We start from the raw sequence: 14,463 nt of genomic DNA, 5'->3' as shown, positions 1-14,463 counted from the left end.
GGGGAAAATTAATGTGCTTTGAAAATAGGTTTCTATGTATAGGTACCTGGTTTGTTTAGGCATCCTTTACGGCCATCTCTAGATGTTGAACTTTCCTTTGGAATAAGACAAGGAACAAATAATCCAGATTTTCATCATCTGTTGTTTTAAGGAATTAAAATTAATCTTTTAAGTAGCTAATTGAGAAATACCTGGTTTAGATATGTTGTTTAAAGTCACTTATATGTATCGTATTCCAATGCTAACCATTACTTACAAATTGTTCAACTTATACAGGAACTGGTTATATGCTTTGTTGAGTGGAGAGAATCTGGAAAACGGTGTCTTAAAGCATTATCTGTCTTTTCCTCATTGGTAATAAACCAAGAAATTAATACGATATAACACAGTTAACTGAAAACTTTGCCCTGTCGGCAGGTTGACTACTCTGTTTCTTAAAAAGCATGAAATCCTTTCAAGTGATGTTAAAAATCTTACTCATTCACCCAAATTCAACATATTCATTTGCAAAATTGTCATAAATGGTGAAACTTTTCAGGCACAACGTTCATGAAAGACTTAAATATTTGATACTTTAGGTTAATGTTGCTTTGTGTGCTTGTTTGGAAAGAAAACAGTGACCTTAAGGATTCTGTCTAGCTGTGCTGGAGGAAGGATAAAATTTCTCTCTGGAAGTTTTTATCACTTAAATATATAGCTTCTTCATTAGTCTTGTTTGCCGAGTAACTTGAAGACAACTTACTAAATTAGGTGCGTTTAATACAACTACATCAAAGATTAATTATCTCCAGCAGTTGAATAGATCTAAAGTAAAAGTAATATAAGCCAAGTTACTATTTAATTATGATGCTTAAGCTAAGAACTAATAAGAAGATGCTGCACTCTTGCTTTTCAGTGTACTTTTACATAAAGGGATTTAATTATTGCAGTTAATGAAAGTGGAATGTTTTTCAGCTGTGCGTTTTTGAAAACTAACACCCTGAGTGTGTCTGTGTACATATGCCTCTATGTAAAACACAAGTTGTTAAGTACCAAATGGTTCTCTTAAGGGTACTCATTTTACTAACTATAATATTAAAGAAATATGTTTTTAGCCTTTACTGCATGAAGGGTTTTTTGTCAATGAATAGAACTGGCAAATCTGGAGAGTTGGAGTGTTGCTCTTTTACAGTTAGGAAAGGCAGCTTAATTAGTCAAATTTCAAAGAAAAAGTCTAGATGAAAGCTTAGAGCATGAGGAAGTATCTAATAACAGATGTGATAAATCAAAATTACAATGTGCAAACAGTTGTTTTGGATTTACAATCTTTCATTTTGTGAATTATATGAATAAGAAAATGCACCCTGTGCTTTCAGGCTGTCTTCTGCGAGTATAATGGACTTCCAGCATTCTGAAAAATAAACTTTTAAACATTCTCCTGTTTGTCTTAGGAGGGTATGAAAAGGCCATCTGCCACTCCAAAAATTTCGTTAAGGAAGCAGAAATAAAAACTACTCTTTGGGAAAGGCATTATAAGGATAGATGTATGCAGCCTGTTTCTTTGAAGTCTGTCAATATGGGGAGGAAAAAATTCATGTTTCTTCTCAAGGTCTAATGTTAAGCTGCTCTTCCACCCTTTAGTATTTACAAGTCTAAATAAAGCTATTGGGCGCCTTCTACCACAATTTTGTGTTACTACACCAGAAAGCTAGCTTGTTGCGTGGGGGTTATGAATCTGTGGCTTTGAAAACCTGAGTTTCATTTTAATTATTAACATGTGAAGTTGGTTGATTTATTTAATGATCTAACTTGTGCATAAATGTTGATATGTGTGGAATAGAACAGATTTTCTGCTATATAGATATTGTGTTTTGGTTTTAAATCAGAACTCATCATTATAAAATATTTGACCTTATTAAACAGTAATCTTTTAGTGTTTGTTTTGAACAAACACAAAATATAGTCTGGAGATCAATTACAATAGTACTTACATGGGATGAAATTCAGCCAAAAACTTGAGCATATACTGAACTGTTAAAATTTTCCCAAATTTCCAGCTGGGTCTCTGGGTAAGAAGCTGAAGCTTATGGGCAATAGAGTAGTTCTTCCTTATTCTTGGACTTCACTTGGAGCCTGCAGAGCAGCAGTGGAAAACCAGGAATGTTTCTGAGGAACAAGTCAGTGGCACAAAAAAGAATGGAGGTTTTCTACTTACAGTTCTTTAAGCCACACTGGCTTCCTTGGCATAAACTCCATAGAAGTAGCACAGTAGCAAAACAGTGACAAATAAAATGTCCGAAATGTATGTGAACAGTAAAAATCTGGATTCTGAGAAAAGGCTAGTGTATGTCTAGTCAAAGTACAACTATCATAATTCTTTCTAAATGCAGTTCAAGGGCAACAAAACACTTCTATGTCTGAGGAATGAGTTAATACAGGAAATACTATAAAGCCTTTACATACAACATTGCATACCCCACATAAAATAATGTAGTACAATATTAGGTGTAAACAGTACAGAGGTGTTGGGCTCTTTCCAGCTTTTTCATGATACAAAAACAGAGACAGTAAAACTTGAAATATGCTTGGTTTAAGGTATAAAAAGCCCCACATCTTTCCCAATTTTATATGTATAGACACACACCATTTGCTATGTTTCACTGGTTAAAGCAGCTCCCTTATCACCCCCTCTGAAGGAAACAAAGTGAAGCAGAGCCAGTGGATGGGCAGCAGATAAGAATGAGGTTTAAGGTCTGAAGTCATGGGAAGACATGAATTTCTCCGAGTAAGGATGTTCTGTTCTGCTGTACAGGATGTAATACAGTGCCTGGGTTTAGGCTCTAAAAACTACAACGGTGGCATAGAATTCCTTTGTGTCTCCAGTATGTTGTATGTCTGCTTACATCTCTTAGGCTGCAGAAATCTTAGACCTAGGAATCAGGGCTGTTTGCAATCCGTCTTTTGTTGTCTCCTGGTATCTTCACTATTTTCATGTGCAGGAGGTCTAGGCTGCCTCATGCTCAGGACTGTGTTTAATTCAGCATGGGGAGTGCAGGAAAACTAACCTGAAGGGTAACCCACAGGCCTCTGGGCCATGGCACATCATTAACATGAGAACCAGGCATGGAGCCAGAGGGAGAGGGGCCAAAAGATTGAGATAAACTGCAAGTCATGAATTTTCTTTGATCTTCATAAATGCATGTATTTAATTTTTAATTAAATATTAGCAAGCTGCAATTTTGATATATTTCAGGTAAGTTCATGTGCAGTGTAACTGCAATGAGCTAAACATGGAAACATGTCAAACCCCCACACTTGGAATTGCTGATCTGTTCTTCTTAACGGCAATTTGAAACAAACAGCTTGCCTTTATTTTTCCATTCAGTAACTCGCCGTATGATGTCTGCTTGTTAATTGGCAGTCCAGCTTCATATCCAGTTTGTTCCAGAATGGAAAAGGTCTTTCTTAGGTAGTCTGTACAAGCAGCTTCTAATGAGAGGAAATGCAGAATTTAATCAACTCTACATTAGTTGTCTGGGTTTTCCAGAGTTTGTTACTTGTGTTAATTCACCTCAGTGTGAGGTTTTTCTGTTAATTGGCCTTCATTTCCTAACTGCTGGTAGACATATTGATTTCTGGATATTGCAGACAAATGAGCAGTCAAGATAGCAAGATGCAACTTGTCCTTATGCTACTGACACTTCAGTGGTTCTGTCTTGCATACGGCAAATGAAATCTGAGGTTTTAAGAGTGGTGACTAATGAGGGCAGCCTATTTGCAGCAAGGTGCGATAGTGTGTTGCAAACTTCAGCTGATTTTCTTCAATTGACAATACTTCACCACTTCTCTATATGGCTTTTCATTGTACCCCGACTATCGTTTCAGGTCCTCTTCTTTATAACACTGTGATTAAAACAAAATGTCTCTGGATTTTGCTTTATTTGCTTGCTTGTTTTGCAGAGACTGGCAGAGGAGGAATAACAAACCTCCTCCTGCTCCCATCAGAGAGCGCAGGTGGTAGATGGAACCTTGTGGATTTGAAGGAAAGTTGTATCATTGATACACACAATTTATTGGCTGACCAAGTTGCCTTTATGTATCAGTTTACTTAAAGAGCTTAATAAATTCTTGCGATGCTGGCAGTTTTACTAGTGGGATGCCTCTCCCAGGTTTTAGGATGGATTTGTGTGGATGATTACAGTTACCTCTGTGCAACACTGAACTATACTTAGAACTGCTTTAGAGTCACCTGCTTTGTTTTTTTTGACCATCAGCCTCAGCTCTAGAAGAGTGAATGTTCTCATTTTTCTCAATTCTCAAATTTCCCAATCAGAATATTTCTAAGATACTATGAAACAAAGGCAAATTCTTTGCTGTTTCAAGTATTAAAAAGATACGGTCTGTATTAGCGCTAGTAACAATTGAGAATGTTTGTTGTTCTAGTTTTAGATTTGCTTCTCTCTGAAGGTGCAAAAATCCTGAGATGCCTGGCTTAATTTATTTTTAGGTTGTTTGCTGTATTAAGAGACTCTGTTGTAACATAGGTTGTTTTTTCTATTTTAACCTTTTTTGTTTGTTTCATTTTTTTATCCTGCTGAAGTTTAATACTGATAACATCCTGTGGAACAGAGCTTGAATGTGTGTTTTTTTATTAAACTCCCAAGTTTTGGGGGCATTTATTAGAACTGTTTAATCTTAGGCCAATTTAACTAGTAGCAGACTAATAAAAATAATAATGTTGGGCTTCCTGCCATGACAAATGTTGACTTACCCTTATAAAGTTGACTAAAAACTAATAACCTTTAAAGTACAGGAGTATGGAAATTTAGCCAGTTACATGAAGTCTGAAATAGAGTGGTTCTGTTCTAGTTTGCTGGCACTGTTTGTGAATTATGTTTGAAACAAAGGTTGCTGTACTGTTTCAATTTATAGTGTCTTCCATTTGTTACACTGTTACCTCTCTTGACTAATTTAAGTTAAAATATTTTGCACTAATGAATGCTCCCATAGCACAGAATGAATGCTTTGGGTATCTGTTTGTCTTGGTTCACAAATAGAAAGTGTATCAAAAGGGGAAAAAAAAACCCAGCATATTTTTTATAAAATGTCAGGAAAGTTAGCAACCCCAAATCCAGAATTACTACAGTAAATAATTATCTCAGAACTTGTTGAACTCCAGGATGTTTTTAACAAGTATTGCCAATTTCAGCAGTTTTGTATATGGATTGAGAGGTTAGTTTGCCTTTGAAGGTAAACGGGTAAAGTCTAATATTCTAAAATGCTAATTTCCTGTACCAGTTTTCATGTAGCACTTATTTTCTGGGTTGCCTTAAAAATATCTGTAAGTTCCTTTTCTTGAGTTTGTTTTTAAATAAAATCAGAAAAATCAACACACCGTGGTTACAGTAGCGCTGCACGTGGGCTGAAGACACAAGTGTAATGACCCCTCAGGGAAATATTTTCCCTTGTTTGTCAAATTCAGCACCAGTTCTCCGACATGAAGACTGTTGTTGAAGTTGCTGATAAGAGATGGGAGTGTCAGGTGGAAAAACAATCGTACCAGCAGTGAACATATGTTTGCTTTTACTGTTCACTGGGAGGAGATCAGTGGCTAAGCTGGTCGGGGAGCATAGACTGAAAGAATTTTGAAGTGAGGTGCTGAAGCAAATGAAGACCTTTTATATGACACCTTGACTACTACTCTGTGCTCTTCAGTATGTGTTATCCAGGTCATTGGTTCTACTGTTCTGTGGGTAATATAAAGGGAACCTGGCCTAGTTCTTTTTGTTTCCTTTCCTTCTGTTTGTTAGAAAATTAAAACCAATCTTTTGCTAGAGTAATTTATCCATCAGTGTGATAATTAAGCTGTGGGTGGCCTTATTGAATGACAATGTAGAGAAAACTAATCGATATTATTAAATGGATTTAACTCACACTGACACTCTGCTTAAACTTTAGGAAAATTGCATTCTTTACATATACTAGTAAAAGAATTGTTTTATTTTCTGGATGAAGAGCACGAGAAATGTTAGCTTCTTCCACTAAATAGCCCCCTAGAAGCTTTTCTTGTCTGTGTAGTGTGTTGTTGGATACAATATATCCAATTATTAGGTACCGGTTTCACTAAATGAAGAAATAAAAATAGCATCAACTTAGCTGTCAGTACATTGTGACTAATGTAAGTGCCTAATTCTTCAAAGGATCTTCTGCTTTAACATGCTTCCGTGGTTGTTGAATGCTTAGCTTGCCCCAGGAGTGGGTGCTGTATGCTAAGATTCAGGCATTTAAATGGTAATCCGTGCATATTAGAGCCAAAAATAATGATACAAAAGTTATCTTTGTGCCAAGATGTTGTCATTTTGAAATGACCATATCACAGTTTTAAAAAGCAACACCTTATTCAGTTATGCAAGGCAAAAAGACTTAAATTTTACTGAAGAGGTAGTTGGCAGAAGTTACTCAGAGTATGGCATCCTGGTAGCACTATAGCTGAAGCTGCTGGCTGTACGCATTTCCCAGCTGTCCAACAGCAGAATGCTAATTTTTGGAGAGTTATACATTAAAAGCTAGAGCTTTCCTTTCTTACTCAGCAGTCTAAACCATTAGGTTAGAGTTTAATATGTAGAATATTCTAGAATACAATTGTACATATATATAGGTTCTACAGAATAAATTACAATGAAGAAGCAATCTAGAGCACTGTGGCCTTCATGCCAAATTAGAAGAATGGTGAGGCATGGCATCTTTGTCACTTCTTATCTGATAGTTTCTTGTCTTAAATCAGTGATAATCGGTGATTATGCCATTGTGATTACTCTAATCTTTCTTCCTACAAATTCCCCAGAAAAATACATGATAAAAATACACTCTCTCAGAAGGACATAGTAGTTGTTTGAAATGACCACTGTATGGTTTCCAGAACCATCCAGATTTTGGACAGAGATTTGCTTGTTTTATCAGTTTGTTCACAGTTTCAAGAGTTCTTTTTGAGGCTGCATATGTACATGGTATTTCCATCTTTAATTTTTTGCTCTCTGAATTCAAATATTACCAAAGTCATCTTGAGTTCAAATATACAGCTCCCTCCAAAAGCCATCTGCTCTTTGTTCTAGCCTAGTCAGGTATTAATTTGACTTCACTTGACTGTTCAGCCTTTGAAGTTCCTGCACTCATGTTTCCCTCAGCTTTATTTAGCCTTATATCAAATTTAAAGCCCTGTCAGATTAACATTACTTGTTCACATATACCAGCTCCACATTTTGGAAACTCTGCCAAACTGTAGTCTGGATCTTTTGTTTTCTAACTTACTTCCCGTATTGTTTTGGCAAGCCTTCGTGACTCTGGAAACGCAGTCTAACATTTTGTTTTATTTCAAGACTCTGAAATTATTTTTTAATACCAATAATAACAACTTTAAAAGGTCAGGCAAAACATTGTAACTCCTGAAATTTTTGTTTCATAACTTGGCCCAGTTCCCAGGCTGGACAGGTGATGGTTGTTGCAAGTGGATCCAGCCACTAAATCCCATCTCTCAATCCTGTCTGCTTCTAAGTTCCCTGAATTGAGAGGGGGAGCAGGAGGGAAGGAGGAGTGAATGACTTTGGGTAGCTCTGAGTCTTCTGAGCACACTCTGAGGTGCAGACCTGGAATCTGATGTTCATTCTAGCTGGACAATATGTCCTTACTGGAGCCTCTTCGTGATGGACGGGCACTGGAATCGCACATTTCTCCATTCCCATGCACTTAGATTCATACCCCAAAAGATTTTATGATTGCAGGACCCCTGGTTAACTGGAAAACCAGAGATTTTTCAGAGACAAATTAGTAAAATAATGAACACATGTACTAGGAATTCTTAACTGCAAGCAGTTTATTCTAAAAAAAAAAAAAAAAAAAAAAAAAAAATTGAAGAGGCTTGGGAAGCAGCATCTGGAATGCAGCTCCCTGATCTTATTGGACTAATGTGTAAGTGCAGATTCTGGTCAGTATCTCTGGGTGAAGCAGAACAGCTCACACTCTCCTTTTTCCATTTGATCTGTTGGTTGCAAAGAACAGAGCCCTTGGTGTGAAAAACAACCATCTGCTTAAAACTTACTTTTTTATGCACTTGACTGTGGAATTTTTCCCTGTCCAGATCATTGGCCTCAGTAGTTCGTTCAGCTTCTCTGTGGTGCTGGTTTGGAGAGGCAACACAGCTTGAGAATGAGGGTATTGATGAAAGAGGAGGTAGAGGTGGAATGGATGTAGACCGTGCAACACAAATACTGTGATCGAATGTCTAAGTTTCAGTATTACTATCTTACAGTTTTAGAATTGCTCCGTAGTGCTGTATTTTCATTGCGCAGTCAAAGCCTTACCTGTACAAACTTTATTAGTCCACAATGGAGGGGGTGACTCAGTGCTCATTGCTCTTGTTAGACTTCTCTGAGGGAGATGACACCTGGAACACTAAGGTTTGGTGAGTTTTCACTTCCAGCTGGCTATCTTAACCTAACAGACTGTTTCTAATACGGGGTGAAAATCACATTAGAAGTATTCAGAAAGCTTTCACCGTAATTAAGAACTTCTGATTAAGATTTACTTTCAGTCCTAATTGGTAAAGGTGTAAAGTCTTAGACTTCTGAAATTACTGATTCATTATCTTAAATAATTCTACTGGAGAGAATCCTGTAATAATGCTCATGTCTTTTAGTAAGATCAAATTTCTAATTTGAACTACATATTTTAGCTGTTTTGAATTCTGATCCGATTTTTCAGTGTGAGATCAGAATGTGAGACACCACATGAGGAAGACAAAATGGGAAGGGGAGACAGAAGGAGTAGGACCTCTGCAGGCATACCTTCACAACCCATTATCTTAACTTTCCTTTGACTACTGGGAGAAGTGCTGACCTCTGGTGGCTTACAACAAGAAGCCCTAGAAGAGCTTAATGTTTTTTGATGGTGGCTGAAACTCTACTGTGTGCCCCCTGGAACTCTAAGCATTCTTGGCTAGGAGACAGCGCAGGTTTCAGAGAGCCTTTGGGCTGTCTGACATGAAGAACGGGAAATCATACTTCTTTTTTTCACTTCCTGTCACTCTCCAAGAGAAAGAAGGTGATTTCCATTCTTTTACTCAGGCTGATTTTCTCCAAGGTTATTTGATGCTGTGCATCAATTTTCACAGCTGCCTGAAGTTTATGTGCCCCACACGGCAGAGCAAATCAGGTTCTGGTCTGAGTGCTTAGCCTGCAGGCCTTAAGTAGTAATTAATAAACTTCAGCTGCAATAACACACACAGTATTTGAAAGTACTCAAATAAGGATAGATTGACATGCTGTTCCTTACTTAGTTTTAAACACTACTCAGGAAGTTTCATTCAAATTTTTTGCAACACACTCAAATGAAATGCTGCAGAGATGCAGTGAAATACAGATTTACTTCTTCTGTGATTTCGTTTGCTGCCAGTAGACGCCTCAGAAAATTATCCAAGGGCTTCTGGACTTAGTTTTAAGTTAAGACTGAAAGACTGTGCAAAATTGTGAATAGATCACAATTTGTGTGGAAAAGGTCTGTAAGACTACGGGGAGCATTTAACTTTCAAGCAAGATACGGCTATGAAGTTGTATGGATCAAACTTGTGCTTTTTTTGCATGAGTTTTGTCTTTTGACCAAAGAACATATACATAGCAGCAAAGTTGTAAGATAATAGAAAGGATACAGCAGTACCAAAGGAGAAGGCTTTTCTATTAAACCTAATCCCCCTCTCCCTGTCTTCTGTAAAGTCCATACAGTCTTGATTTCCAGATTTTGCTTTCAGGGTGTGATATTTATGCCTAAGCAGCCTTTGCTGCTAAGGTAGAGCTGCTAGCAAAAGCTGTGCTGCTGGCATAGCACTGCCCAACTCTGGGACTTCATGTCCTTTCACTGCAGTGCAGCACGATTCATAACAAGCAGGCTCTGCCATGGGGTATTATTTGTGTGCCAGGACTGGCATTCTGAATAATCATAAAAAAGAAACAGCTGATGGCTGAGCCACCAGTTGGAGAAGAATTACAGTGGAATCTCAAAGATTTTTCTTCTTTTTTGGGGGGAGGGGGGTGGGGGTGGCGATGCTGTAGATAAGTATGCTAGTGGTGCTGCAATGATGTAAAAAAACCCACTCCTTCAAAAACCTGTGTCAAAGACATGATTGCTGAAAAGGAAGGAATATGAATAGCAGTGCAACGGTGAAGATAAGGATGTAACTTGATCTAGGCTGCTAAAATTCTTTAATGCCAGGTTTCATGTGTGATGGAATATGTTATTTTTGCTAGAGGGTTAAACACTTTGTCCCTCATCTCAGCTGGCATTTATGGATTTCCAGGTCTGCCTGCTGAGAAGTAAATTAAATATGTAGCTGCTTCTCACCTTTCTTCTGTTGCTGTACTAATGGAAGAGAATTTTTCTTACCAGTAATACAGATGATGATCATAGCTGCTGAGATTTATTATTTTTTGGTATCGGGATAACAAATCTGCATTATTGCCAGAAGGATTTGGATTTCTGAACAAAAGGATAATGGGCATGCTTCATTTTCTTAAAGCTATGTCTAGGAAATTGGAGGCATAGCAAGCCTACAAAAACTTTATAAGCATGGCTGAAAAAGAAAGATGAACTGCTTTAGGACATCCTTGAAATATGACGTTGGATGGGTTTTTTAACTTCACTTGGAAGGTTTGGCTCTTTTTCTGTCAAAAGTTGCCTTTTGCATGTGCTGTTCAAGATCCATTAAATGTCAGATGGAGGTTAGGAAGCCAAGGGTAACTTTTATTTTTATGTATTTATAATAACTTTTTTCTTGTGTTACGATTTCTGTTAACTTTTTTTTTTAAACCTGCAGGACAACTGGCATTTTATATTGAAGTGGTTATGTACTACTATAAGCGCTGTTAAAAGTATATATGAAAAGAAAAACATTTAATTGAATGCTTTATGGTAGATTTTTGTTTAATTTTCCTTTCTATTTTATGTGAAAATTAAATACATGTAAACACGTTAGTAATGTGTTTGCCTGTATATATAAGTATTTCCATGGGAACATGCACTCAAAGGACAATGACAGTTAGAGATTTCTGTCTAAATTATATTTTCTGGAATAAAATATGTTTAACTGAATAGAGTCACATTCTGACAGTGCCAGAGGCAAAGAAACAAATGGCATTGTTTTTATTTGAAAGTATTCCTTTCAATGACAAGATTATCGTAACATGCATTAGCTGCAGAGTACTGCTGAAAACTTCTCTTTGAAGAATGAGTTAATGTAATGAAATGATTTTGTCTTTCTTTACCTTTCTCCCTTCCCCTGCTCCCAGCCATGCCAACTTCTCCATCATTACATTTTTCAGCTGTTTCCAGGATCTGTATGTACCAGCCAAGAGTAATCTGTCATTGTCAGTGTTTAAAACTGCTATTGTTTATTTACTACCCTAATTATATACCAGGTTTACAAACTTGCTTTTTACAAATGCTTTCTTAGGAAAATCAGCAAAACTGGTAGTAATGTTTACCTGATTATGCTCACACTCCCCCCATTTTTTTTCCTTTCCCTTGTCCTCCTCCCCCTACTACAGGAGCCCAGTAACAAACGGGTCAAGCCACTTTCCAGAGTTACATCACTAGCGAGTCTCATTCCTCCTGTACGAGCCACTCCACTGAAGCGGTTCAGCCAGACACTTCAGGTAATCACAGTAAATGCATTGCTGCATTAAACTGCATTGCTAAAAGGGAATGCGTACATATTCACAATTTCTTCTAGGGTTAGCACGGGAATGTGAATTGCACATACGCGCACACACACCATTGTAATGTGCCAAACGGGTTTAGGCAATTTAGGACTACAGAGTCACTCAACTTCAAAACTTAGAACTCTCACCTCAAAAAAACATTTCTCTGTCCAGATAATTGCTGTTTTTTAATTACCAGGAAGAACACTATTGCACCTGTAGCATATAAAAGTTGTTATACTAAAGGATTACGATTGCTTTTTAAATTTGATGAACAGACTTTTCCATGACACTTTCTATTAATTTTGGTTGGTTTCTTTGAAAATGTTATTTTTGGTATAGTTAGTCATGTAGGACTGCTAAATTTCCTTCTGTGTAGCGAACTTTGACCTTGCCTAAACAAAAGTTAGTGAACAATTGGAAAAAAGTCGTTTTCCGAAGCTGATGATGAAAATAATAAAGGGCAAGCAAATTTTAAATGCAGTTTAGAAATTAAATAATTTTGTAGTTGCAATTTCTATGTTACAGATTAGGTGCCTAATATTTAACATACTTGGAGACTAATGGAACTTTAATTTATAAAGTATTTGTGCCTTCAGACCTAGAAACTGCAAAACATTGGGGTGCTCAACTCCTAATGCTTATCATGAGTGGCAAACAGCTGGGAGCTGCAATACTGCTGTGGGTCTGGCCTAGAAAGCCAGACTGTTTCCTCTTTAAAACAGTTTATGTAAGAAGGCATGTATAAGATCTAAAGAAAATTATTTAACAAGCTTGATCTCTTTGATGAGAGGAAATATAAAAATATCTTGAATGTATTAAAAATGTTACTTAATCAAAATTAGCTTAATTGGAGCATTGCTGAAGTTATCTGTTAATCTCAAGGAGGAAAGAAATAAAACCTTAGAGCTAGGAGTCTTATGACAAATAAATAAAAAGTCATGGGAAAGAACCCCATTTTTCTGTGGTGGTAATTATCTAGAAAACAGATATTACAGGGTTTCTTTAACATTGATTTTCCTGTGTTCAGTTCCTATGATTTTGAAAGTACAGACATCTGCATACAAAAGCCACATGTGTGGGTTGGAGGAGAGGCAAAATGGCCGAACTCCCCTCAGTCTGGGTTTGATCCAGAAGGTGTGTTATAGCGTGACTAGAGCAGAGATGCCTGTATTCCCTGGGGTGTATAAATCTCCTCCATAGTCTGCCTCCAGGAAAAAATTGGCCCAACTCTGAAAGGACTACATTAGTTCCAGTTGTGAGGAGTGTGGAAAGTGAATTAATTTTTGGCTAAACTGCTTCTGAGCACAGCGCTTCCCTTTTCACAGCCTTAGACAGCTGTTGTCCTCATTTAAGTACCTAGGCTATCGTTCTGTAGTGAATGCCTGTCCAGTACAATATTGTATTTAATGAAGTTTGATTTAGACTGTCCAAAACAAACGATCCTTTCATGGATGTAGTAGCAGCTTCTCGAGATGAGAGCTACATAAATGTGTTTCAGGGCGAATTTTGACAAAAATAGGAGAGAAAACAGTGGCTTTGTTGCAAGTCCTACTGTTGCAAGCATTTCTGTCTTGCTCTGTTCATACCGATGATGAGAATATATTTTAATTAACTGTCTGCTTCTAAGCAGATTAAACAGTGATGTTATTCATACCATCTCCTCTAAGTAGCTATGTGCTTGAAGGAGCTGCGATGAGAAATCAACCCGTATGTTCTCCAAATCTTAGGTCTGAATCCATTTCCAAGTGATGAGTGCTGGTGATGTCTCTCAAAACTGCCTTCATGGCTGGCTGTAAATTGACTTCTTATCTGATTTTGTCAGCAACAATAGAACGGAGGAAAAAAATAGACTGACCTTCTTGTGCTCAGATGCCCCATTTGGAATTATTTAGAAACATTCTGGGAAGCATGTATACCTTTTTCACTTTATCACGTATTGACTTAGCTGTCATTCTGCCTTGTGGAACAGTATAGAGCAAGAGGTTTTTTCATGGTGTAATACCTGTAAAAAGAAAAAAGTGCTTATTTTTCTTACTGGATGAACTTTTATGTGTCTTTATTGTTAAGTTATTTCAGTCAAAACCCATGTTTCTTCTTGCATTGCTGCTAGATGTTCTGTATCTGTAAAATGAAGAAAACTACTATCATCACCACAACACCTAAAACAAACAACTTCTTCCCCGGAAGAAAACAAAACAAAGCCAACAGAACATCCATCCAAAAAGACCACTCCAACAGTATCAATAAAAGGAATTGGAAAATTCTGAGTTTCCTTTATGGCAGTTCAAGCAAACTTTCTTATATATTCTTTCTGAATGGAAGATACATGTAAGAGGGAAAAAAAAAGTTTATTGTGCATAATTTTTCTTACCTCTGTACATGTAACTTCCACTTTATATTAATGGACTTTCTGCATGCAGGTTGAAGAGAAACACCCCTGTGTCTGAGATCTGTGTAGTGTCTTTTAAGATACGTTCTTAGCAACTTTTCATGTTTTGCATATTTTATTGATTATAGAGGTATTTGATTTTTTTTTGTCGTTTTAACTTTATTACAATTTTCCACATTATTGTCAATACTTTTCCACAAGGATTCCAAGTAACAAAGCACAAAAAGTCTTTCCAGCTTTCTTTCTGTTTTTTTTTTTTTTTTGACTATTTGTAGTCACTGTTTCTGTCACACAGAGCACCGTAGACTAACTAACTAATATAATGCTTCATCTCTGACAGAGTCTGTC

General features: G+C 37.0%; 1 protein-coding gene across 7 annotated transcripts in view; it reads left to right on the top strand.

Moving 5' to 3' along the window:
* ARHGEF3 (Rho guanine nucleotide exchange factor 3) overlaps positions 1-14,463 on the top strand; it is a 142,091-nt gene that overhangs the window by 109,475 nt on the left and 18,153 nt on the right. For 6 of the 7 annotated variants that reach the window (XM_076346300.1, XM_076346299.1, XM_076346298.1 and 3 more), the window contains one exon: positions 11,571-11,678. In XM_076346300.1, coding sequence (XP_076202415.1) covers positions 11,571-11,678 — 108 coding nt within the window. Of the gene's footprint in view, positions 1-10,397; positions 10,675-11,570; positions 11,679-14,463 lie in introns of those variants that run through there. The other variant, XM_076346304.1, reaches the window with a different exon arrangement.

The sequence above is a fragment of the Aptenodytes patagonicus genome, chromosome 8 (assembly GCF_965638725.1).
Source record: "Aptenodytes patagonicus chromosome 8, bAptPat1.pri.cur, whole genome shotgun sequence".
In the NCBI taxonomy this organism is placed as follows: domain Eukaryota; kingdom Metazoa; phylum Chordata; class Aves; order Sphenisciformes; family Spheniscidae; genus Aptenodytes; species Aptenodytes patagonicus.
This window is presented reverse-complemented; position numbering and strand designations above follow the sequence as displayed.